The sequence below is a fragment of the Chrysochloris asiatica genome, unplaced genomic scaffold, assembly GCF_000296735.1.
Source record: "Chrysochloris asiatica unplaced genomic scaffold, ChrAsi1.0 scaffold00007, whole genome shotgun sequence".
Classification (NCBI taxonomy): Eukaryota; Metazoa; Chordata; class Mammalia; order Afrosoricida; family Chrysochloridae; genus Chrysochloris; species Chrysochloris asiatica.
In genome coordinates this window covers 28,635,652-28,660,143 of record NW_006408525.1, presented here as the reverse complement: position 1 = coordinate 28,660,143, position 24,492 = coordinate 28,635,652, and the positions used below count along the sequence as shown (strand labels likewise).

The window sequence follows — 24,492 nt, the reverse complement described above, 5'->3', positions numbered from 1 at the left end:
TGACCAACTCATAGCAGCCGATTAGGACAGAGTAGGAGTGCCCCATGGGTGACCAAGGCTGTGATCTTTATGGAAGCAGATGGTAACATCTTTCTGCCTTGGAGCACTGGTTGGTGAGTTTGAACTGCTGACCTTTTGGTAGCCATCAAGCACTTAACCACTGCACCATCAGGGCAAAGCAGAGAAATAAAAATGAGAGGAAGAAACTGTTCAGAAACACAATTCTGCCCCAGGATACAGGTGAGGATAAGTCCTACTGGACTAAGTGACAGACCCAGGAGGCAAACAGGAATTGTCCCTTCAAACTAGATATCCCCTTGCATCTTTGTAATTTCCACAGCCCCAGGGGCTGGAGAGGAGACTGAAGTTGATAAATGAGGGCTGGCGAGCACCTTAAGGGATATCCAGGATATAAAAACAGGGAGGGAGGGCAAGGTGGGGAAGCAGAGGATGAACAGGAATGTAGGCAGAGGAACCTTTCCAGCTGTCTGTAGATGGGCAGGAACCTGCCCTGGAGCCTCCATCCTCATCTCCCAGGAAAGGGCCTTTGGAAGCCAGGCAGAGACCCAGAGCTAGTCCAAAAAGATGTGGGAAAACTAGGAGGCAGAAGAAAATGTACAAAAGGAGTGTGGTGGGAGAAGAACTTGTTTTTCACTCCCTCTCTTCACTGGGTGGGATCCTAGCATGTCTGAGTTCCCCTTGAGCTCAGGATGCTCCTGGCAGGAGTTAGTATAAGGGAGAGCGATGGAGGACAGAGGAGACTAGGGACGGGAGGGGACATCAGGGGTCTGAGGAAGGTGATCAGAAAGCAGGATGACCAGTTTCCTCCTCTCCCCATTCCCTTGCCCTGGAGCCCCTGGTAAGACTTCCCATCCTAGAGACCAACTAGTTGTGAGAGAAGCCTCCATGGGAGAAGGCAGGGAGGTCCGGGACACAGGCAGCAGTCTGTGGGAGGCAAGCCAGGGGGTTGACCTCACAGGCTCCCGAGTCTTGGTCTCCCCGGAAGTAGACAGCGTCAGCTGAGTTGATGGAAGGGTCCTCATCAAAGAAGTTGTAGGGCCGGAGGAAGAAGCCCACACCATTTCCCACAGTCACTGTGTTGGGAATGTCCTCAGCATGTGGGATATGCAGGAAGCCAGCTGTTACCCAGGCCACCAAGTCCTAACAGGGGAGAAGAAAGAGGGTCAGTGGCCTGACTTTGCTAAGGACATGCTCCGTCTGCCTAAAAGGATCCAGCTTACTAGCCCATCTTCCCTCAAAAGAATCCTGTGTTGAAGAATTTTAAAGTATTTTTTTTCTCCTACTGGCCCGGAAGTCTAAACATAACTAGTTCCTTTCATAGCTGCATCGATACTGCACCTTGCCCCTGGCCTGTGTCCTCTCTGTGACATTTCCCAGGAAGGATAACACACAGGCTACCTCAGCTCCTCTCTTCACTTTCCTGGAATTTCCAAACAGAGTAGGAGAATGGAGGCAAGAAGAGGCCAACATTCAGAAAAGTACCTGACAGGGGCGGAGCAAGGGCTGGGAGAAGCTTCCCTGCTGGTTCCCAGCCCTTCATGAATTCTGAGGTCAGAAAATATTGCCATCCTATGGCCAGTCTCCTTCCATGAAGCTGGGATCTAGAGGACTTTAGGGTATGAAGGACAGGTCTGGGCCCTCGCCCAGTGTCTACATATCAACTCCCAAATTAAGAAGATTCTCTCAAAAGGCCATTGTGAGATCTACTCCTGAGCAGCTCACATGGTTGGCAAGGACCTCCAAGAGATGTGGGTCTCATCGTTGTGCCCCATCTCCCTCCCTCCACCCTCCCAAGGTCAGCTGACCTCTCCAGCAATGGTCTCATTGTTGATGAAATCTGTAAAGTCCACGGTTGGGGTCCAAGGGTCATTCTGATTGTAGATGCTCGTGCTACTGGGCTCCTCTTCCTTCCTCTGGGTCACGGCCAGCTGGTACCTAGGGAAGTACTGGTCAGGGTACCATGGTCACTAACCCCATCCTGCTGTCTGTCTGATTCTGATGGGAGGGAGCTGAATGAACAGACCTATTTCCCCATCTCATTTTCATTAACAGCTAAACTCTGCAGAACTTCTGACATTATCCTAGGGTGTCTGGCAGCACCTTTCCAAAACCTGCCTGTTCATCCCCTCCCTGGACACAGAATGCTCCCTCTCCCAGCAAAATGAGAAAAGAGTTCTCCTCATTCCTGGGCTTTAGCGCTCCATGGGAAAAGTGCCCTTGGAGACAACTTCTGATGTGATAACTAGGAAATCCTTCCTGAACTCTTACCCCAGTGGAGAGTTTGGATTGAATTCCCAGTTGCCCCTTCCCACTCCACACTGTCCCCCTCCATCCCATTCACCTCTAGGCCCTCTCTGACACCCACCCTGCTCACCTCCCCCAGCTGAAGGCTCTCTCCATGGAGCTGTTCTGGGGTAGCGGTTCCCCTGCAAAACTGAGCATCTGGATCCGGTAGCCTCGCAAGTGACCCCACTTGTTGCTGTGGTTGCTGGCCAGGTACAGGTAGCGAGGGGTCACCCCTCCCAGGGGAAAGGCAGCCTGCTCCTCAGTTTCCAGCAGCTTCCGAGTCACCTTCAGCTTCTGCAACTGGTGCTGGGGGTTCCAGGGCACTGGAGTAGGGACAAAGGCCATGTCTTCAGCCCAGACCCAGTTCTTCAGTCCTGCAGGAGGGGGGCAGGTAGAAAGAAAGAGCTGATCATACAGCTGCCCTGCTCCCTCTAGCCTCTTCCCCCAGTCCGCTTCAGAGTTGGTGATGGTGGTGTGAAGTGCCATGGAGTCATTTCTGACTCATGGCAGCTTTAGAGCCAGGGGGCCCAGAGTCTTAAAAAGAAGCACAGAACTGAGTGAGCTCCGCATTTCCTGTCCCTCTGCCCTAGATCCCTCCAACCCTTCAGCCAGAGCTATGGATGTTTTTGTTGTTAAGTGCCTTCAAGTAGTTTCCAACTCATAGAGATCTTGTATAGGGTTTCTGAGGAGCGGCTGGTGGAGTTTGAACTGCTGACCTTGCAGTTAACAGTCCAGTGCTTAGCCTACAGCACCACCCCAGAACTCCATTACATTCAAATATTTCTTTAGGGATTCTATTCCATCCATTCATCTTTTCAATAACTAGGACTGAACTCAGCCTTGGGGATACAGAGATGAATGAAAGCCTATCCTCATCCACCCACTCCCAGACCATAAACCTGACTGGCTGAAGTGTCAAGGTTCTAGGAGCACAGTGTGGGCAGCTTTACAGCCTAGCCTTGAAGGATGTCACCAGCAGAGACAATGTGGCCAAGGTGAGACAAACACTAAGAAGCTGACTGCACTCCTGGGGTATCCTGGGACAGGGGTAGTGGGAGTAGCTGGAATGTGAGGAAGGCTCTGCAGGGCAGGAAGGGCCTTGTCAGCCGTTCTGCAAGCAGGATCCAGAGGCTGCAGGCTGGCTTGATCTGGAAGGTTCCTCTGGGCACAGAGTGGGCCTGAGTCTCAGAAGAAGTGAAGAGGGGGGCAACACAGCAGAGAAATGCCAACAGGGATGGCGGGGGGGGGGCAGGGCAAGGAAGGGTTTAGAGATATTTCAGAGGCAGAATGGAAGAAAAACATGGTGATCAACTCAATGTGGAGAAGGAGGGAAAATGAAAAGCAAAGACGATGCCAAGACAGTCACACAGTCTTAGTGCTCTGTAACCACCAGCCCGAGGAACTACCCTAAATAGTCCTCATTGTCTCTCCCATATGGCACTGTGGGTTAATGCGCTGGACCACAAAGTCAGTTTGAACCACAAGGTTAGCGGTTCAAACTCACCAGCTGCTCCTCAGAAACCCTACATAGGATTGCTATGGGTCAAAACCAACTTGATGGCACTTAATAACAACATCTTTCCCATCCCTCAACTTTAAATGTATCATGCCCAGAAAGAGCTGGGTGGTCAGGAATGCAGAGGGTCCATCTTCCAGAAATGTGCAACCCAGGATTGTCCCATGACAGGCCTGACAGGGAGTTCTTGTTGTTAAGTGGCATTGAGTCAGTTCTGACTCATAGTGACCTGTATAGGGTTTCTGAGGAGTGGCTGGTGGGTTTGAACTGCTGACCTTGCAGTCCAATGTATTATCCTGTGGTGCCACACCAGGGACTTAATAGAATGCAAACCACCAACAACCAACCAGTTGCCAGAGTCCACTCCAATGTGTTGCAGAGTAGAACTCATTTTTCAGAGGTAGATCACCAACCTTTCTTCCAAGGTGCCTCTAGGTGACCTTGAACTGCCAGCCTTACAGTTAGTAGCCAGGTGTTTGTACCATCCAAGGAAACAGAATGAAAAGACCAGTAAGCCCCACAGGCCAGACCCAGAAAACAGGCCAGAATGCTGAAAACCATATGGTCACCTATTTGAGGTGATGCCCATGCAACTACAAAGGAGGAAGGCAAAGGAGAGCCCGTTTACCTGGATACTACTGGAAACTAGCAAAGCTATTTCTCAAGATTTTCTAACGAGGTCACGTGGAAGGAGGCTGGCAGCTGTGCACCCAGCCACTGAAAAAATTCAATAGCCAGCTCTCTCCAATCCAGCAAAAGGGGAAGCATGAAAATTCAAAACTGTGTAGTCATGCTCAAATCTTCCTGCCCTGGATACCTACACAAAACCCAAAGCCAATGGCGATAACTCTTCACCCCCTTGTCTGGCATCCTTGTCTGCCAGGATATCTTACCTGCTATGTCCAGATCCACCTTGAAGTGGGCACTGTGGGTGTGGACAGTGCCCAGTGTGTGCTCCCCAACTTTGTTTCCATATTTCTGGGCCGCACCAAAGAAGAATGCTGAGCTGATGTAGCCTGTGGCATGGAACCTGACTTCAATGGCCCCATTGGGATGGAAGACCATGTCCCACACATAGTCATAGTTGAGCAAGGTGAACACAGCCCGGATGATCAGAACCGTGTCTGCAAGGCCCCCAAAGTAGTGGGAGTGGAAATCTGAGTGGTGCCGCCGCAGAGGGAGGCCCTGGTTCTGTTCAAACACACAAAAGGCATCACGGAGTGTCTTGGGGGTCTGGGATTCCAAGAGGAAGTGCCAGTCCAAGTAAGTGGCTACGTAGGGGCAGTCCACACCACGGGTCAGGGGCGTGGAGTACTTGCCCATGCCAAAGCTACTATCGATATAGCGGGTCTGCATTGCTGCTGGGGAGTTTCCACCATAGATAGTCAAAGCCTCTTGGAGGCTGATCTCGTATGCTAGCCGTTCTCCTTGGAAGCGGATGTCGAAGATCCTTGGGCCGCTGAAAGCCCTGAGGCCAAAGGAGAAAGTCCACAATGAGGAGACCACTCGACTCCCCTGGACCCTGAAGCGGGGACCCTGTGGATAGAACTGCAGAGGGGGAGCCTGATTTGGGAACACCTGGGACTTGAGGGACCAGGACCCACCTGTGCCATTGTCTGGGATCAGCGTGACATTCACCAGGCCAACCTTAAACTTGTCCTCTAGCTGGGCCAGACTTTCATAGTAGCGGCCTTGATAGAACACCTTCCGGATGGTCCATTGGGCAGGGTCCAGAGCCTTGTGGTCTACCAGCAGCTCCAAGCCCACAGGGTGCAGATATATCCCAGCCCCTGAGATGTTGTAGTAGAGGCCAAACCAGGTGGCCCGGTCCCCTGATTGCAGTCCACGTGGGCTAGTGGTCAGTTTCACCAGGTTCCGTCCACGGTGTTTATAGAAACAACATTTGTGAAGAAGCGTAGCGACCTGGGGCAGTTCTCTGTCAAAGATCATCTGGTCTATATCCAGGTACTCTTTGGCCAGTACAGGCCGACGATGGTAGGGCAGAGGGCCCCCGTGGCGTTCCACGGTCACATCCCGCATGTAGGATGGATGGGGCAGCGGCCCTACCACTAGCTCACTCACATTGGGCTGCGCTTGCCCCCCAAACAAGATGATGGCCAGGGCCTCCCGGGCAGGTGGGGGGCTCCCCCTGTCCAGGTGGGCCAGGGCTGCCTCCTTGGGGGGCAGCTGAAGCTCCACGGAGAAGACACAGTTGTCCGAGGGCCGGGCCTGGGCTGCATCCACCAGCCCGGGTCCCAGCTGCTGGGTCAGAAAGCTCATCACAGCCGTCAGTTCTTCTCGGCTCAGGTCGGCAAACAGCTGGTTCTGGTCAGCCTGTGTCAAGGGCTGGGCACTGGGGGACTCAGAGGAGCAGCGGGGAGGCAGGCTGGGTTCCCCCCCATCTCCACTCCTGCCAGCTAACAAGACACAAACCAAGGCAAAGATTGTGATTACGGCCAGAGCCAGGAGCACCAGGGTGGCCTTCTGGCTCATCGTCTCTCTTGTGATCCGGAGTGGGCAGCAGGGTAGTATGTGTCCTCAGGCCCGAAGGAGAGAGGTTCTCTTGGCTTCTAGGCTGGTGGGCTCCTGGTTGCTGGCGGAGGCTCCTGGGAGTTAGGCACTTAGGAGACTGGAGCCTGGGAAATGCACACGGGAGGAGGATGGGCCAGGGCTGGGGGGCGGGTCTGAAGCCAGGCAGCAGCGATTTCCACAGACCTTACAAGGCTTGGTCCTCCAGGCTCCAAACCAGGCACCCGCTCTCTAGGTCAGGGTTGGAGTTGGGAGTTGAAGGAGAGAGCTGAGTTTGGGGTAGGAGCGACGGGGAGGAAATTTCAAGATAAAGCAGCTGGCCTGAGCACAGAAATACAACCCCAGCAAGGAGCTGAGTCTGCACAGAGTAACCCCAAGTCTCCCCACTAGCCCAGCTTCCTTCTCCAGCCCCCACATTTCCAGGGCCAGATGTTCCCTTTCCTGTAACTACAAACTATTATTCTCCTCCTAAGGAAACCTCTACTCCCAGCCCTCAGAGTTCCCCCGTGACGTTCCTTGGCCAGGTCTGTCTCCTTTTTCCTGCTAGCTTCTCCTCCTCCGTTAATTTCCTTGGCAAGAGTCCTAAACATTCTCTGGCAGACTCTGCAGATTTTTAAAGTCAAACAGAATAAATTCAAGTAAAATCCTTGCAATACTTTTTATTTTAAATTGCACATACCATGTTATCATTTATTTTACAAAATTTTATCTATTCTTCCATTTGAATATATATGCATAAAGAAATGTGTAGCGAAGTGCTCACCCAAAGTGAACATTAAGTATCTCTGAGTGGTAGGATGTATGCTGTTTTTGCTTCAATATTTTAATACCGTTTTTATAAATTCATCTTTATTTTTGTTTTTAAATGAACAGGAAATGATAATGGTATCTGGGTTATCTGGGAAGAGGTGGTTTCCTAAGGAACTTTGGGAGTGTGAATCAGAGGAAAAGGACTGATAAGGGTTCGGGGCTGGGGAGTGAAGAAGAGGAAGGGACTCCTGTCTCAGCCCCTCCAGGTCTCACACTGCACCCTCAGGGTTAGAAGTCTGAGTAAGAGAACGGGGGCAGGTCTGGGGTACAGGCCGCCAGGTGGGGGATGCAGGCCATGGGATTGACACTGCAATGCTCAGCATCCTGGCCCTTCTCAAAGTAGATGCTGCCAGGGGAGAAGATGGAGGGGTCCTCATCAAAGAAGTTATAGGGTCGGAGCAAGAAGCCAACACTGTTCCCCACAGTCACTGTGTTGGGGATATCCTCAGCATGGGGGATATGCAGGAAGCTGGCTGTAACCCAGGCCACCAGGTCCTGCAGGAAGAGGGAAGCGCTGGAGGGCTTGGAGGCAAAACCCTAAAGCACCCATTTCCCACCCCCACTCCAGCTATAATTCCTGAGCCTTCAGTCTGAGTCCTGCGTCCACCTCTGACCTCTGCCTACACCATATGCCCAGGTGATCTGTGTGAGAAGCTACAGAAAGTGTCCCCGTGGCTGCCCCAGGAAGGATGAACGTCATTGGCCCTAGGCTACGAACCTCTCCTAAGAGGGTTTCATTGTTGATGAAGTCAGCAAAGGCCACAGTGGGTGTCCAGATGTCATTCTGGTAATAGATGCTGCTGCTCTGTGACTCTTCTTCCTTCCTGCGGGTCACTGCTAGCTGGTATCTGACCAGGAATTGTTGGAGGAGGTGGTGTCAGAAAGTGACAAGGGCCTTTACCAGCCTAAGAACCCTGTGGGTCAGATTCTGGGACACCTTTCCCATCCCATATCTACTTGGATCTAAGGGGGGATACAAGAATGAATGCATGTCAGTTGGGGTCTCCAAGATCTGGGCTGGGGGCTGGGGTGACCCTCCCCTACCACCCCCCTGCCCTGGGTCCTCCTCACCTCCCCCAGCTGAGGGCCCTCTCCATGTTGCTTTCCAGGGGCATGTGTATGCCAAGGGGACTGTGGCTCTGGATTCGGTACCCACGCTGGTGACCCCAAGCATTAGTCTCATTGCTTGCCAGGTAAAGGTAACGGGGAAGGAGGCTTCCCAAGGAGAATGCTGTCAGATCCTCCCTCTCCAGGACCTGCCGAGTCAACTGTGGGCGATACAGCTGCTGCTCTGGGCTCCAGGGGGCTGCCACGGGTTTAAACACCACGTCTTCAGCCACAACCCAGTTTTTCAGTCCTGCCAGGTGAGGGGAGGGAAAGGAATTCCACACCAGGTGAGGTCACCCAGACAGACCCTTTATCTTCCCCACAAAGCCCCACTGCATAGACCCACAAAAGGCAGTTCGTCAGAGCGCCAGTGCAAAGACCCAAAGGTCTGGATTCAAGTGCTAGCCTTTTTCTAACCTGTCACATGTCCTTTATGGTAACCATTAAGTCATATGTGGGAAGCACAGTGGCTCTGTGTTGTAAGTACTAGACTGTTAACCACAAAGTCGTTGGTTCGAGTCCATAGCCGCTCCTTACAAGGATGCAAAGATTTACAGCCTTAGAAACCCTATACAGGGTCGCTATGAGTTTCAACTGACTTGATGGCACTAAAGTCACGTATGAGGAAGCCTGGTGATACAATGGTTAAGCAATAGGCTGCTGAAATGTTGGCAGTTTGAACGTACCAGCCACACCGGAGAAAGATGTGCCATACAAATGTGTGTAACTCTGGACTCCCTGAAGGGTGGTTCTCCTCTGTCCTGTAGGGTCCCTAGGAGCCAGAGTCAATTCACTGGCAGTGAGTGAGTTTTAGTTTAGTTAACATGTGGTTATTAAAATGAAATCAAACTTAAGAATTTGGTTACTCAGATACACTAGCCATATTTCAAGTGTTCATCAGCCACATGTGGCTATTAACTTAACTGGACAGTGCAGATGGAGACTAGTATAGAAAATTCTATTCGTGCTGATCTACCCAGTAGACCTTGGACCAAGTTTTTGATTCAGAGTCCATCTCTTCATCTCTACACTGGATGTCATATAACTTCTGTTCTACCACCTCAGAGATGTTGTGAGGGTCCGAGGAATTACAAATGCAGTTATGCTAGCACATGCATGTAACTATTAACATTCTTACAGCTATGTTAAGATATACCTCTGATGACCTTGCTGGAAAAACCCAATTCCATCCATGGTCCACTGCACACTCTTCTCCAGCTCTGAGATTTAGCTGTCTCAACAGACTGGACCACATCCAGTCTTTTATGGAATCAGGGAGATGTGTGTCTTCAAACTGCCTAGAGCTCCCAGGACCTCCACTGCATTTGTAGCCTTCACTACCTGGCCCAGCACTTGGTCAGACACTGGTTCGTTCTGCAGGTCTTCAGTGGAATGTTAGTTTCTTTACGTGTGACCCATGCTCATTGCACCGGTACAGGGATGCCCTGGAAAGCTGGCCCTTCCTCCTGTAAGCCTTCCACCTGTGCTGTGTACACTTGGATGTTAAATGCCATCAAGTCAGTTCCATCAAGGAGTGGCTGATGAGTTTCAACTACCACCCTTTTAGTTAACAGTCCAGTGCTTATCCACCACACCACTGTTGTTATGTGCTGTCGAGTCAGTTCTAACTCATAGCAACCCTGCACAGGGTTTCCGAGGAGCAGCTGGTGAGAGCTTTAACTGCCGACTTTACAGTTCAAACGGACCTGCAGTCCATCATATTAACCCACAGCGCCATGACATTAGGTCCCCAATAAACGTACTTCATTTGACTTCCCAAAACAAGGCTATTTAATGTCAAAAGTACTCAAGAGAAATTTCAAATCAGAAAAGTCATATCCCAAATAGGTCAAATCATCTAGTCAATAAAATGTGATCCTATTAGTGGCTTTTTTTTTTTAAGCTCTCCTCCTCCCCATGCCTTTCTAAACAAGGTAAGAAAATGTTTCATAAATGTCATAGTGCATTATACTTAGGCAGTCATTTCCTGTCCCACCATGGCCTCCATTTACCTGTTTGCAACTGTAAAATGGAGCTGTTGGGTAAATTGCTCATTTTCTGCGTCTTAAAATTACATGACTTCTAAAGTAGTTACCTTGGCCTCCACAAAATGTCAAGAGCAGCAAGGCCTCTTTGTGCTCCAAGCCCTGCTGAGAAGTCGCTTTCCATGCGTGCACTAAGCTTGCAGGATGCCTTCATGTCACCAAGTCCACCTGATGACATGTACTGAAGAATGGGCCGGCCCTCCCCTTGATGGGGCCACTATGTCCCACCCCAGTTGTTGGAAATCCTCTAGCTCTGGAACCACACCCTTCTCAGGTTCCACAACATCCCTAGCCTGAAGCTTTAGAAAGACTGCTTGTTTCTGTTTACCAGCCCCAAACCCGTTAACCTTCAGTTAGGAAGAACCCTGAGCGCCCCATTACAGCCTCTCCAGTGAGTACACATCTTCCTGCACTGCAGGGCAGGCCACTGCATCTCCCCACGGGGTGCCTCAGGCCCACATCAAGCAGCCTGTCTAGTTAGGGTAGTTTCGCCACCATCACAGGTCAAAGGAACTGGTCAGAACCTTCTTTACCTTTTACCAAATGCCTAGCGTGCAGACCAACTGCAGTTGAATACGCTCCATCAGTCCTTGCTCCCCCGGCCTAACAAACTGTGACACGAACCCCACCCTCTTATCTCTTCCAGAAACCTCCAGAGACCTCTCCCCTCTCCGCCGCCAACCCTAATCTGCTCAGCACTCACCTGCTACATCCAGGTCCAGCTTGAAGTGGAAGGCATGGGTGTGCACTGTCCCCAGCACTTGTTCCCCAACACGGTTCCCAAAGCGAAGGTTCTCCTCTCCCCCCCTCAGGAAAGCCGAGTTGATATAGCCTGTGGCATGGACCCGCCCTTCGATTGCCCCATTTGGGTGCAACACAAAGTCCCAAATGTAGTCATAGTTGCCCACAGATGACACAGACCTGACCACAAGGGCTGAGCTGGCCAACCCGCCATAGAAATGACTCTCAATCCGATTGTGATGTCTTCGAAAGGGCAGTCCCCGGACCTCCTCAAATACACACACAGCACCTGGGAGCAGCTGGGTTGTCCCTCTGCCTACCAAAATGTGGATGTCCACCATTGTGGCTTGATAGGGGCAGTCCACTCCCCGTACCAAGCCCTTGCTGTGACTGCCAAGTCCATAGCTGCTATCCAGGTATCGGGTCATCATTGTCTTGGGTGACTCACCACCGTAGATAGACAGACATTCTTGGACACTGACTTCATAAGCCACTCGCTCGCCCTTAAACCGAATATCAAACATCCTCATACCACTGAACACCCCATGGCCAAATGCAAATGACCAGAGGGGCGACAGCACCAGGTTCCCTTGTACACTGTATTGGGAGCCCTGAGCAGAGAACTGAAGTGGTGGCAGAGGCCCTGGGGAGACCCGGGCCCTAAGAGATGAAGCACCATCTGGTGAGGGTAGAGGAACTTTGACGACTGCCAGTCGGCCAGCCTTAAACTCCCATTCCAACTGGCCCAAGTCTGTATAGTACTGTCCAAGGTAGAAGACCTGCTGGACAGCCCAGTGGGCAGGGTCCAGAGACCTATGGTCCAACAGCAGCTCCAGCCCCACTGGGTGAAGGAAGACACCAACACCTGAGATGTTATGGTAGAGGCCTATCCAGGTAGCTCGGTCCCCTGAGCGTAAGCCACGAGGGGTGGCGTGTAAGGGTGCCAAAGTGGAGCCATTGTAGTTGAAGACTGAAGACAGGAAGATGGGTGCCTTGCGAAACTCCACCTCTTTCAAATGTCTCCACATCTGAGCATTCTCAGTTGCCAGCATGGGTCTTCGGTGATAGGGCAATGGGCCACCATGCCGCTTCACAGTCACATCCCGCATATAGGATGGGCGGGGCAATGGCCCAACCACCAGCTCACTCACATTGGGCTGGGCTTGTCCACCAAACAAAATAATGGCCAAGGCCTCCCGGGCAGGTGGGGGGCTCCCCCTGTCCAAGTGGGCCAGGGCTGCTGCCTTGGGAGGCAACTGAAGCTCCACTGAGAAGACACAGTTGTCCGAGGGCCGGGCCTGGGCTGCATCCACCAGCCCAGGTCCCAGCTGCTGGGTCAGAAAGCTCATCACAGCCGTCAGTTCTTCTTGGCTCAGGTCTGCAAACAGCTGGCTTTGACCAGGTTGTGTCCAGGGCTGGGCACTAGGGGCTATGGAAGGGCATCGGGGAGGCTGGCTGGAGCCACCTCGGCTGGTCAGCAGAACATAGGCCAGGGTAAAGATGGTAATGAGGGACAGAATCAGAACCACGAGGACTACCTTGATATTCATGGTGGATGCTGAGAGCTGAAATCAGCGTCCTAGTCGGTGCTCTTTCCCAGTCAGACATCAAATCAGGGTTTATATTCACAAGGATGGATAGGAATTGAGAAAACTCCACCCCGTGGGCTGGACAGGAAATTTCTGACCTTGATTAGTATAATTCTGTTCCAATTTTCTGTCTTGTGGTTTGGCTCAGGAGCCACTCCCATGTATACAGCCTTCTACTGTGTCCTGAGCTCCTGAAAGTACCATGGTCAGTACCAATGATTGACTTTCATCCACTCAAAGCAGATTAGAGTATCAATGCCTAACACTGTCCCCCCAGACTGGAGCTGAAGACAAATGTCAATTTCTGATGCTCAGCAAGTCCCGCATGCCATGTGCAGGCACTGTCATTGCCCATTTTCCTGCTTCCAGTATTGCCAGGACCCACTGTCCAGTTCACAACTAAATACCCAGGTCTGTCTGCTGCCTAAAGCCAAATCCTTGGTATGAGGTTTCAGCCTTCTTCCATCTCTCCATCTCATCAGTGAGAAAGGAGGCATGAATGGTGCAAGGCCTGGATGAGCAGCAGTCAGACTTGCACACCAGCCCCAATCCCCTAAGCTCTACATTAAAGGAGCTGCTTATCCTGAGGGCTCAGTTTCCTCACCTTCAGGGAAGGGATCATGAAAACTACCCTCTGGATTCATGGAAATTACATGCGATCAGGAACACAATGCGCTTAGCGGAGCGTCACACCAGGTAGGCAGTAAAATCTGTTAGCTATGGGTGCTGATCTCTAAAATAAAATCAAAGAGATGGTCCCCCACTCTTCATGACCTTAAATCTTTTGCTGACAGTGAGGTTCTCACTGGAAACCAGGCTACTTGTGTGGTGGAAGCTGAGAACACTTTATTTCAGAGGGAGCTAGGGCCCCAGGCAGCCCTCAAAGCAACTAGATAATCAGAACCAGGAGTCCCTGGCATCTCCTCAAGGAAGGAAAGAGCTGGGAGAACTGGTATCTGACACAGAGACTGGGACGGAGCGCTCCTTGAACCAGGTTACATTCCACATATGGAACGACAGCAGCCTCTACTGGCAGTTCATGGCTATCACTGGAATCCAGGAGCTGGGGCTTTGTAAGGATGGCAACAGAAGGTAGCGTAAGTTTGAAAAGAACTACCTTTCATATAATTTAATTTAGACTGAATATAAACGACGGGCCCACCTTTGCCTCTTGGTAGCCAGAAGCCTTAGTCCTTGCATTATTCCAGAGAAAAGAGGCAGTTCAGCCGGCATAAGGGTAGTGGAGAAGGGGGGGCCTGTGGAAATGCACGCACACATGAGCACTGGGAGGCCCCTAGCTACCAGAGCATCCACCAGGGTCTGTGACTTTAGAAAGAAGTCAAAGTACCTGCATTTTAATAATTTCTTGACATGGTAAAAGAATTTTACATTACGATCCAAGAGTGGTAGGGTGAGGAGAAACAATTCAACAAACAAAAAGGGAAACTGAGAAATACATGGTAGGAAGAGGGGAGGGCCTTAGGCTGGAAGGGATCTGGAGGGTGGGAAGGGGCACTGCCAAACTAAAATGCAATGGTTTGTTACTGAGTACTATTTACGGGAAGACAACATCCTGACTCCTTCTCGACAGCATATTGTGAGTAAAAATGGTGCATCCCAGGTAGAAATATGAGTGTGGGTTGGAAGACAGAAACAGGGAAGAATCCAAGATGGGAACAGATAGAGAGTCACTGGCAGGCTAACTGCAATATTGGCTCTCCTGTAGTGGTGGGATAGCAAAGCTGAGGGCTAATGTGGTGTGACACAAAAGCTGTAACAATAAATGATATCTCTGGAGGAATTCCAGAGACAGGAGGCAACTCTTCTATGGTTTGATTTACCCAACAGATATTCACATACACACGGATGTATGAATGCACGTGTGTCCACGTGCACATACACACATGTTTACACACACACAAACACACACAAACTGCTTTCCCTAGAAGCACAATACTATAAATAAGGGAACTATTTCCCCAAGGGAAAGCCCAGCAGGAGCAGCAGCATCGGGACCTCACAGTTGCAGACCCCCACCCCAATTTACAACTGGCCTGGGAAGAGGCACCGAGGAGGCAGAAGCCAGCCTTTGCAAAAACAGCAAAAAGGACCTGAGTCACAGAGGAAGGGTGCCTTACTCCAATACCTCTGCTTCTCATCTCCCGGTTCTCCTCCAACTCACCTTGGGCACCAAGAGGTTACAATATCAGGAGAGAAGATGGGTCCAGGACTTTTGTCTGAGTGGATGATGATCTCAAAAACTATCATCTCCTTCTGAAAGGTGTGTGAGTAACAGGGTTGGGGGGAGTTAGATCATGGCGTGGGAAGGCATATGTGTGCATGTCTCTATGAGTACACATGCACACATACGTGTATGTGAAAACTTTCTTAGAAACACATCTGAAGAAGCTAGGGACTTGGCTGAAGGTCTAAGGTGTTCCTGTGATCAGGCTCAAGATGGGATGCATGGAGATGGAGACCCTAGTCATCACCTATGGCCGGGAGGAGGCAAGAGATGCTAACCTATGACAGGAAGAGATGAGCCAGTCACCCAGCCCAGTTCCTATAAAGACACCTAGCACTTTTCCTTCCAATTCTCTCAGCTTCTAACCAACTAAACATCTGAAAACAAGAAAACACAAATCCCAACACATAGGAGGGAGAGACAAAGGAAAGAGAAAGCACAAGTATGCTTGTGCCAACTCATGCGGATTCAAACCTGGAGTTCTCCAGAAATTAGGACGGATCAGGTATGGGTATTAAGGATAGAAGTGGAAGAGTTCCTGAGGCCTGAAAAAGAGGTGAACACATCACAGAACTAGATGAGAGCTTCATTAGACTCGAACTAAAAACAGAGAGCAGTGTGATTACGATTTCCAGCCAGTTTCCCCATCACGATAGTCATGTAACAAACCAAGGCAATGTCGGTCTTGAGCCAGACTCACAGAGTCCCCTGGCCCTGGCCCTGGTCTCAGTACAGTGTCTCTGCATTGCTGCTCCGGGGCCGTTTGATCTTCTCGATATTTTTCAGTATCATGTCATGTAGAGTGACCTGGGAGAAATCGGATCAGGCAATCAGACATCTGTCTGCACCTCACAAAGAAAGAGAAACCCCCCACACAGTATATTCACAATTTCCACCCCCTGTCCCACAGGCATAACCCCAGTATTATTCACTTAAAACTGCCTTCAAGGTAGCTTGAAACTGGTTCTAGCATTTTCAATGACCTTCCAACACTCCAATGTCCAGTAACAACTAACATTCACTGACCACTTAACACAAGTGAGAACGTGCTGAGGCCTTCAATGCGTCATCATCTCACTTATTTTTTAACACCATCTTTGTAAGGTAGATAAAGGTCCACTTTAGAGACACAGTTTAAGATGTTAAGGAACTTACTCCCGGTCCCACATTCTGAGTAGCCGGTCTGACTCTTACACTCATCTCTTAGCTACTATCCCGTATTCCCCTCCCCTGACACCTAGGCAGAAAGAAGGGTAATACCCAGCTAGACACCCTCAATGATTCTATGGTTCTCGACACTCAAGTTAGTATGCAGAATCTGTGCCATTCATTTTGGCCTACTACCCAGGGCCACCTCTAGAGCAAGGGTGGGTACTTTTTCTACCAAAGTTTTTAACATTATTTATGGGCCATACAAAATTTTCAACTTAAAAATTAGCTTGCTATATGGTCAAACATATAATTAACTCAGCCCAAATGGCACTGTGGTTGCTTTGGCAGGGCTACAACAAATGACTTTGCATGTCTTACATGGCCTATGGGCCGCACGTTCCCACCCCTACTCTAGAGGATGGCAAGAAAATTATCAATGCAACTACGAGGCCAGAGTAACTGTGGGCTAGGACCTAGGCTACTCACATATTGATTCCTTAGCTCTGATATGATGAGCCGAAGACTGATATACTCTTTCTCATCAATCTCTGTCACTGTGCGACGATAGTCCTCCTGAAAGCAGAGGCAGAAGCAATGGCTGTTCCCCAAGGCCTGGCCACAGACGGTTCTTTCCAAGTCACTCTTCCCCCTCTCCTAACCACTTCCACCCTCAGGCCACAAAATCCTTACTTACCACATGGGGGTATTTAGCTATTTTAGAAACCAATTTGGCTCTTGTAATATAATATCTAGAAAGAGATAAGAGGAGGAAATTTCAGGCGACCCTGGGCAGTGCCTACTACCTCCTGCCCCCGAACCCATCCCAGTTCCTGGGCCAAGCTCAAGCAGACCTCCTACCTAGAAATCTGGTCCAGGTAAGATGCAGCTTCACTCTCCACTGTCCTTAGTTCTGCAACTGTCTCTTCCTGAAAAACAACAAAAACCAGTGAGCTGAAAGCCACTTCCATGTCACCCTGCAGCAACAAAACACAGCAGGGAGAGGGGCATATATGTCAAACCTCTCCTCCTACTTTACAACAAGTTAAGCACCGTTACCTGAATAGATACACCAAAGTTGTTCCCATCTTCTATCCTGGGAATCAGGAGTTGTACCCACATTTTGACCTGGATGGTAGGGAAACCAAAAACCATATGAGAATCTTAGCCCTTTCTGCTAAATCCCTACAGTACACGGCAGTTTCAAAAAGTGCATGGAGAAATCCCACTATCTTTTAATCCCATTTCCCAATGATCTTTTTGAAGTCCTCTAAGTATATGATTCCCGGAGTCCTAGTATGGCGCTAGAGGATAAATACTGGATTGCTAACCGCAAGGCCGGCAGTTCAAACACACAAGCCGCTCCTTGGAAACCCTATACAGAAATTGACTTGAAAGCACTTAACAAGTATATGATTCAGGCTGCTGGGGCCAGGAGTACAGGAGCCAAGCCCAACTCCATCACCACGCCGCCAGCCCCTTAACCATGACTTTTTTGTTCAAGTGGGGCTATTTGGGTCTAGGCCTCAGGTCACTAGCCTGTCTCACCGTGTTGCATTTCTCGATCAGCAGCCGGATCTCCGGTTTCACTTTCTCAATAATGTCCACCAGCTGCTGGTTGCTTTTCAGCATCCCATTGGGCATCACAAACACCTTGGTTCCTGGCAGGGATATGAAGGTCAAATGGATGGAGTGGGGAGGAGGTCACAGCATCCTCCACTTTTCTTAATCCTTCCTCACACCCATGAGATGCTATGATTTTTGCCTTTTGTCACAACCCTAACCACATACCATGACACCACTGTTAGAATCAAAGACAGTTTATGTATTAACAAATGAGTATGCAAAGCATGCCAGAAAGAGCTCAGAACATGTCTCAGGGGACACACCAAGGTCAATTAGCATGACACAGTCCACAAAGACAATGTTCTACATACTTTGGTGAGTAGCCTCTAGGATCTTGTTTGCCTATGAGTGGCTATCTAAGGTACAGCTATTGGTCTTTCCATGTGCATTAGAAAAGAAGAGTAAGAACTGAAGAGGCTTGGAATCAATTAGTTCAACAGACTAATGAAACATGTGAACATCAGTCTTCAAGACTATGAGACCAGAAGAACTAGATGGTGCCTGGCTACTACTAACAACTGCTCTGAAAGGGATCACATTAAAAGGTCCTGGATAGCGTGGCAGAATATGTGGGGAAAAACTCAAAATTATTGGAAAAATAAAAAAAGACCAGGCTTACTGTTGAGAAAGAGACTGCAGGAACCTGAGACTGTGGCCCTCGTTCCTTCATGACTGGAAAGGAACTCACCCTGAGGACTAACTTTCAGCCAAGCAGTATATAAGCATACAGGGGAACACTACTAGTAAAGTATGCTATGATTGATGGAACAGTCATTCAGTCAAAATTAAAATGGCAACATTAACCTAAGGACAAAGTTGAGAAGGACTGGGAAGACGGGTGGAATGCAAACAGGAACCACAAAGAGGAAGCGGGATGACTGTTATTGCATGAAAGTGTTTGTAATCACTGAGATGAAACAAAGTGTAGGATTTGTTGAGTGTAAAACTGATGATCTTGTCTGTAAACCTTCACTCAATTCACAATACAAATTTTTAAAAAGCATATCAAAAGTCTTAAGACTTAAGATATTAAAAGCTATTTTGCACAAAACAACTTTTCATTCTAGTTGGGAAGATCAATCTTAAAAAATAAGACATTAGCAGTTGGAAGGTAGGGGTGAGAAGAGGATACTACAAAAAATACAAAATATATCAATTTTATTGAAGGGGGAAAAATAACATGGAACTTAGACTTGCATGAAAATCTGGGTATGTAGACTCTACCTACAACTTCTTTAACTTGGCAGTCCATAAGTCAAATCCTCCCTCCTTACTGGAAAATTTGGTAGAGGACTAATTAATGACCATGTTTGGAATGCTGGCTCTGGAGAATAAAATCAGATCCTGTCTCCTAACCAGGAGACTCCCTGGTCCACCTGCTTCTTAGGGATGCAGGTCAGTGATGGTGTGGGGGGTAGCTCTTACCTTGGAAGGCTTCTTCACACTCATCCAACCTTCGCTTCTTATAAGTGGGCTGAGGATACAAAAGAAGGATAAATTAGCCTGCCCTTGACATCCACACCTCCAGATACCCTTCAATTAAGTCTAATCTCTTCCTCAACACCATAGATTGTTTGGAGAATTTGTGCACAATTTACTAAATACATATAAGGCTTTAAGAAATGCTATTTTGCATAAAACAACTTTTTATTCTAGTTGGGAAGATCACTCTTTTAAAAAATAAGACATTAGCAGTTGGAAGGTAGGGGTGAGAAGAGGATACTACAAAAAACAAACCGATTAATTTAGGGTGAGGTTAATTAAGGGAATATGTACAAATTTGCTGGTTCCAGAAAGGAACACAATATTCAGTCAACAAGCATTTAGTACCTGGTATGCTCTGGTAGTGTAGTGGTTACGAATTGGGCTGTGAACCGCAAGGTCAGCAGTTCGAAACTACCAGCTGTTCCGCGGGAGAAAGATGAGGCTTTCTGCTCCCGTAAAGATTTACAGCCTCGGAAACCCTGTACAGGGTTGTTATGAGTCGGACCTGATTCCACGGCACATAACCACCACCATGCAAAGTGGTTACGAGTTGGGCTACTAACCTCAAGGTCAGCAGTTCAAAACTACCAGCTGTTTCACAGGCGAAAAGATTTACAGCCCGGTAAAAAAAAGATTTTTGCTCCGGTAAAGATTTACAGCCTCAGGAACCCTATGCAAGGTCACTATGAGTTGAACCCGACTCCACGGCACACCACCTCCAGCACCACACCTGCTGTGGCACTTGTAGGACCAGCACAGTACTGTGAACCACAAGGGCAGCAGTTCAAACGCACCTGTGCTCCTTGGAAGCCCTATACAGGATTGCTATGAGTCGGAACCAACTCATCAGCTCTAAGCAACAACATACACCAGACAGACACCTAGTGTGGCGCTGTAAGATCAGCACTGGACTGTGAACCACAATGTCAGCAGTTCAAACCCTTCATTTGCTCTTCAGAAAAACACTTAACAACAATATACCAGATACAATGCTACGTACTAAGTACACAGTTCCAACCTTCCAAAAGTGCAAGTTCTGTCAGGGAGACAGCAATGCAGATAAATAACAAATAGTTATGATCGATGTTTTAATAGAATTAACATATGACTGACAAAAACTCGGTTCTAAAGAAAAAAAAGCACATCAAAGACAGGGGCTGGAGTTACATGGCAAGAAGACCTTACCAAGACATGGGGAGGCATAGGCTACTTCACCTGACAGAACCTGTGTTCAGTTTAGTCCTATAAACTGACAATAAAAAGAGCAGAATTTTTTAGTCTAAAGGGAGTACGCTACAACTGTCATGGAGTCCTGGTTCCCAGGTCCCAATCCTCCTCTTGCCTGAACATGTTCGCCCTGACTCGGAAGCAAAGAACACAAAACTCATTGCTTACAAACAGAAAGATAAACATAAAATGGCACTTACACCATCCAGTCCATCATGGCTATTGGTGAGAAGAATGGGATCAGGGACCGGGAGATTCATGTCTGAGTGGATCTGAGTTAGGTCATGGATGTTTAAGATCGGTTCCTGAAACAGAGATGCCCAAACCCCCCCAAACACCTTAGTCTTTTCAAGCTGAACAAAGCAGTCTTTCATTTGAAGGGCAAGAAATGAGACAGTGCTTAACAGTGCAAAACAAAATGGAATCAACACATACTTCACTTCATATCATTTAACAAAAGAGAAAGAGCAAAAAAAAAAGGGGGGTTGGGGAAGATTGGGGGAAAGAGGGGGAAAAAAAGGTCTCTCACCTTCAAAAAACTATCAAGTTCTAACAACTTCTTTGGAAAAAAATTTGCCACCAAATCTTCTGCCTAAAGGTGAGGAAACAGGGCTGAATTAGTAACTGTAGGTAGGTCTCTATAGATATCCTCAACTTTGGGAAATGCTCAACTACTAAAAAGTATATTAACTTTCCAATCTATTTCACTTACCTCGCTTGTGATCCTCTCCCTGAAAGAATCAACCTAAAATTAACAAAGAGAGCAATTCAGTGAAGGCAAATTTTACAGTACCCGCAACAGGGGTAAAGGCAGGCTGGCAAATCCCAAATCCAAGTGCCTTTTCCTCACCTTGTGATTGTAATGAGAAGCTGAGAGACCCCCAGAATGCAAATATTTCATTTTTTTTATGATCCATTTTTCCATCTTAGAAGTAAGTGGGGCTTGAAGGCTGCACCCACCTGTCTTTTTTCCTTCCCTCCCTCCCTCCTTCCCTCCCGCCCTCCTTCCTTCCCTCCCTGTATCCAAAGCTGCCTGGATTTGACAGGGAACAAAAGACAAGTAGTTGGGGGATGTGAGCTCACAAACGTGCCAACCCCCTCCCAGACCTGGCCTTTGATATAGGGTAGGCCTGACGCCAAGGGCAGCGGCGGTAACGGTGGTGGCAGCATCGTCCGGGGGCGGGGACTTGGCTGGGTTGGGGGATTTCCAGCTGTCACTGGTCTAAAGCATTGAGACCAACACGTGTCCGCCGAGGTCTCCCGGGGCTCTCCATCACCAGACTGGGTACCAAAGGCAACCCTATATTATCCTCTCCCCCGATGCTGGCTCCAGGAGCGGGGGCTGGGCTGAGCCCAGCGGAAGCTCAGAGCTGGCGTCCCCAGGGAGACAAAGACGCCATGGGGAGTGGGGAGTCAGTCAGACTGCAGAGGGAACTAGGCTTGGGGTGCGGAAGCTCGGACCGGTGCCGCTACCTTGAGCTTCACTTCCTGATCCACCTTCAGCAACGAGGCCATGGCCGGGCCGGGCCGTGTCCACTCCGCTGGAGACCGGAGGCGTTGTGGGCTCCGGGGTGGGGGCCAGAGGGGCGGGAGGAATCTCGGCTGTCTTCGGGACACTGCTGCCCTCGTTGGCTCACTCACTGCTCGTTCACTCCCTCCTCAGTGCCTTCGGCCCGCCCGCCTGCCTGCTGCCTGCCTGCTCTCTTTTTTGCCCTCCCGGCTTTCGCCGCTCGCACCGGAAGTTACGTCACAGCCAATCGCCGGGACTCCAGCTAGGACGCGCACGTGCTCTGCGCAGCCGCGCTGGGGTTCGCCTGTAGGTGATCGGGGCGGAGTTCGTAGATGCAGGACTCTCCCTAGCTCCAGATGTCAATAATAGCGAAGTAAGAGGGAGGATGGTGGAGGGTAATTTACAGAGAACAGAGTCCCAAAGAGGCTCAGGAATTGTTTAGTCGTCTGTTGGCCTAGATCTCACCTTCACCTAAGGGAGCTTCAGAACTGTCGCCCCACAGACCAGACCTACTACGCTGTCGCGCCCCAGTGACGTCAGATCAAGGAAACCGGCTGCTGGGGCTCTCGGTTCAGGCATCTAGTGTGAGGTTCTCGCTGCCCCCTTTCAATGGCAGAAGCTTAAATGTTAAGAGGCTAGAGCCAAACTGAAGACAAGTTCCGTTGTACCAGACTGTTTTCCCACTTTTCTCTGTCACCTGCTCTCATAAACTTCCAGACCTCAGATCTGATGGGCAAAATGACCCCTACCGTGAGGAAGGGCTGGCCCCAGGCTACACAATATTTCCATATATCCTGGACCAGAACCCAGTGTCTTGACCTTTAGGACAATGCTGCATACATTTTTCTAATGCAAGGCAGAGACCATATCTCTTCACTTACCCATTCATTCAGTTTATCTGTTCACATTGGTTATTTCATTCAATACATTTGCCCGGGAACCCAGAAACATATGAGTCATGCGTCTAATTTTCAATCTTTACAGTAACCACATTGGGAGCGTGGCGACTCGATACGATGAACACTGGACTGCGAACCACAAGTCTGCAATTCAAGCCCACCATCCACTCACTGAGAGAACGATGAAGCTTTCTGCTTCCACAAAGATGGCATTGACAGTCAAGTCTGTTCTGACCCATAGCAACCCTGTATAGGGTTCCAAGAAGCGGCTGGTGAGCTTGAACCACTTTGCAATCCAGCGCATTAACCCACAACAACAGTTGTTGTTGTTGTTAAGTACTGTGGAGTCAGTTCCGACACATAGTGACCCTGCACAGGGTTTCCGAGGCTGTAAATCTTTATGAGAGCAGAAGGCCTCATCTTTTTCCTGCGGCCACATTAAAAAAGGAAAGAGGTGAAATTATTTTTAAACCATGTTCTAACTATACAAAAATATTTCAACATAATGTAAGAGTATTAAAGAAATGTACATTCTTTTTTCTTTCACTCTTATTTATACCAAGAGTTCAAAAACTGGTGTGGTATTTTACACTTCCTGCACATCTCCATCCTAGTGTGGTGCTGTAGGAAAAGTACTGGACTGCTACCTGGAAAGGTCAGCCGGCTGTTCAAACCCACCAGTCGCTCCTCCTCGGAAATCTATCACATTTGCCATAGTCAATAGCACATATGGCTAGTGGCTCCTGTACTGAACAGCAGAGCTTTGAGAAATCAAAAGGAAACATGACTCTAGTCTCATGGGGCTTAATATTAAGAAAAGGTGCCAAAAAGTAAGTTGGCAAAAATCATTGCAAAATTACATAAACACTAGGGGAGAAATGGTTGACTAGAGAACCAAGGATGTGGCATATAGGATAAGCACTGAACTGGTAACTGCAAAGTTCAAGCCTACCAGAAGCTCTTAGAAAACTGCAGTCACTATGAGTCTGAATTGACTCCAAGGCTCGCAACAACAACATTTTACAACAGCCAAGGAAACCTCTCCAATGAGGTGTTTACGCTGAGATCTGAAGGATGTCCATGGGTTAGTGGTGGAAATATTTACCCCGATGGAACGCTACGAGTGCTAGAAAGAGGAGTTCAAAAAGCAGTCAAATGTAAACCTATGGAATCAGTCCTGTGGTAGTGCTCTAGGATAAGCTTTCTACCACAAGGTCAGCAGTTCAAACTCACGAGCCGTTCCTGAAAGCCCTACACAGGGTCACTATGAATTGGAACCAACCCCATGGTACTTAACAAGAGCATGGAATCAGAGAGACCTGGCTCCAAGCCTATCTCACTTCCTTATTAGCTGGATTCCTCACCTGAACTGCTGAGTCTCAATCTCATCTCTGAAATAGAATTTTAATTATTATTAATAATTACTAAGGAGTCCTGGTGTGGCGCTATGGGATAGCACGCCAGACTGCAAAGCTGTTTGAACTGCAAGGTTGGTGGTTCAAGCTCACCAGCTGCTCCTCAGAAACCCGATACAGGGGTACTATGGGTTGGAACCGACTCAATGGCACTTAAAAACAACAATGATAATAATTACTAACAAATAATTAGCAATATATCATTTTGTAGGGTTGTAGTGAATATTAGAAATAACATAAGGGGGCTTCAAAAAATTTGTGGAAAAAATGGAATGAAAAGATAATAGACTTT

General features: G+C 48.8%; 3 protein-coding genes across 6 annotated transcripts; all 3 read right to left on the bottom strand.

The window, feature by feature from the left end:
* Nucleotides 1–885: 885 nt before the first annotated feature.
* On the bottom strand, nt 886–6,316 carry AOC3 (amine oxidase, copper containing 3). Its single transcript, XM_006832693.1, has 4 exons — nt 4,717–6,316; nt 2,396–2,681; nt 1,827–1,956; nt 886–1,161 (listed from the first exon to the last, which is right to left on the bottom strand). The coding sequence occupies exons 1-4, from the start codon at nt 6,314–6,316 to the stop codon at nt 886–888; spliced, it is 2,292 nt and encodes a 763-aa protein (XP_006832756.1).
* A 1,074-nt stretch (nt 6,317–7,390) lies between these two features.
* Nucleotides 7,391–12,637, bottom strand: AOC2 (amine oxidase, copper containing 2 (retina-specific)). Its single transcript, XM_006833705.1, has 4 exons — nt 11,018–12,637; nt 8,234–8,519; nt 7,881–8,010; nt 7,391–7,657 (listed from the first exon to the last, which is right to left on the bottom strand). The coding sequence occupies exons 1-4, from the start codon at nt 12,603–12,605 to the stop codon at nt 7,391–7,393; spliced, it is 2,271 nt and encodes a 756-aa protein (XP_006833768.1). The 5' UTR covers nt 12,606–12,637.
* Nucleotides 12,638–15,456: 2,819 nt separating this feature from the next.
* PSME3 (proteasome (prosome, macropain) activator subunit 3 (PA28 gamma; Ki)) lies at nt 15,457–22,100 on the bottom strand. Of its 4 annotated transcripts, none has more exons than XM_006832691.1 (11): nt 21,850–22,100; nt 21,089–21,121; nt 20,906–20,968; nt 20,577–20,681; nt 19,090–19,138; nt 17,587–17,699; nt 17,098–17,166; nt 16,900–16,967; nt 16,736–16,790; nt 16,528–16,614; nt 15,457–15,696 (listed from the first exon to the last, which is right to left on the bottom strand). In XM_006832691.1, the coding sequence occupies exons 1-11, from the start codon at nt 21,889–21,891 to the stop codon at nt 15,616–15,618; spliced, it is 765 nt and encodes a 254-aa protein (XP_006832754.1). In that variant the 5' UTR covers nt 21,892–22,100; the 3' UTR covers nt 15,457–15,615. The 4 variants fall into 4 exon arrangements, with proteins under 4 accessions (XP_006832754.1, XP_006832752.1, XP_006832753.1 ...); XM_006832689.1 differs by having other exon boundaries at nt 15,616–15,696; nt 17,098–17,201; nt 17,574–17,699; nt 21,850–21,891; XM_006832690.1 differs by lacking the exon at nt 21,850–22,100 and adding an exon at nt 21,227–21,301 and having other exon boundaries at nt 15,616–15,696.
* Between the last annotated feature and the right edge of the window lie 2,392 nt (nt 22,101–24,492).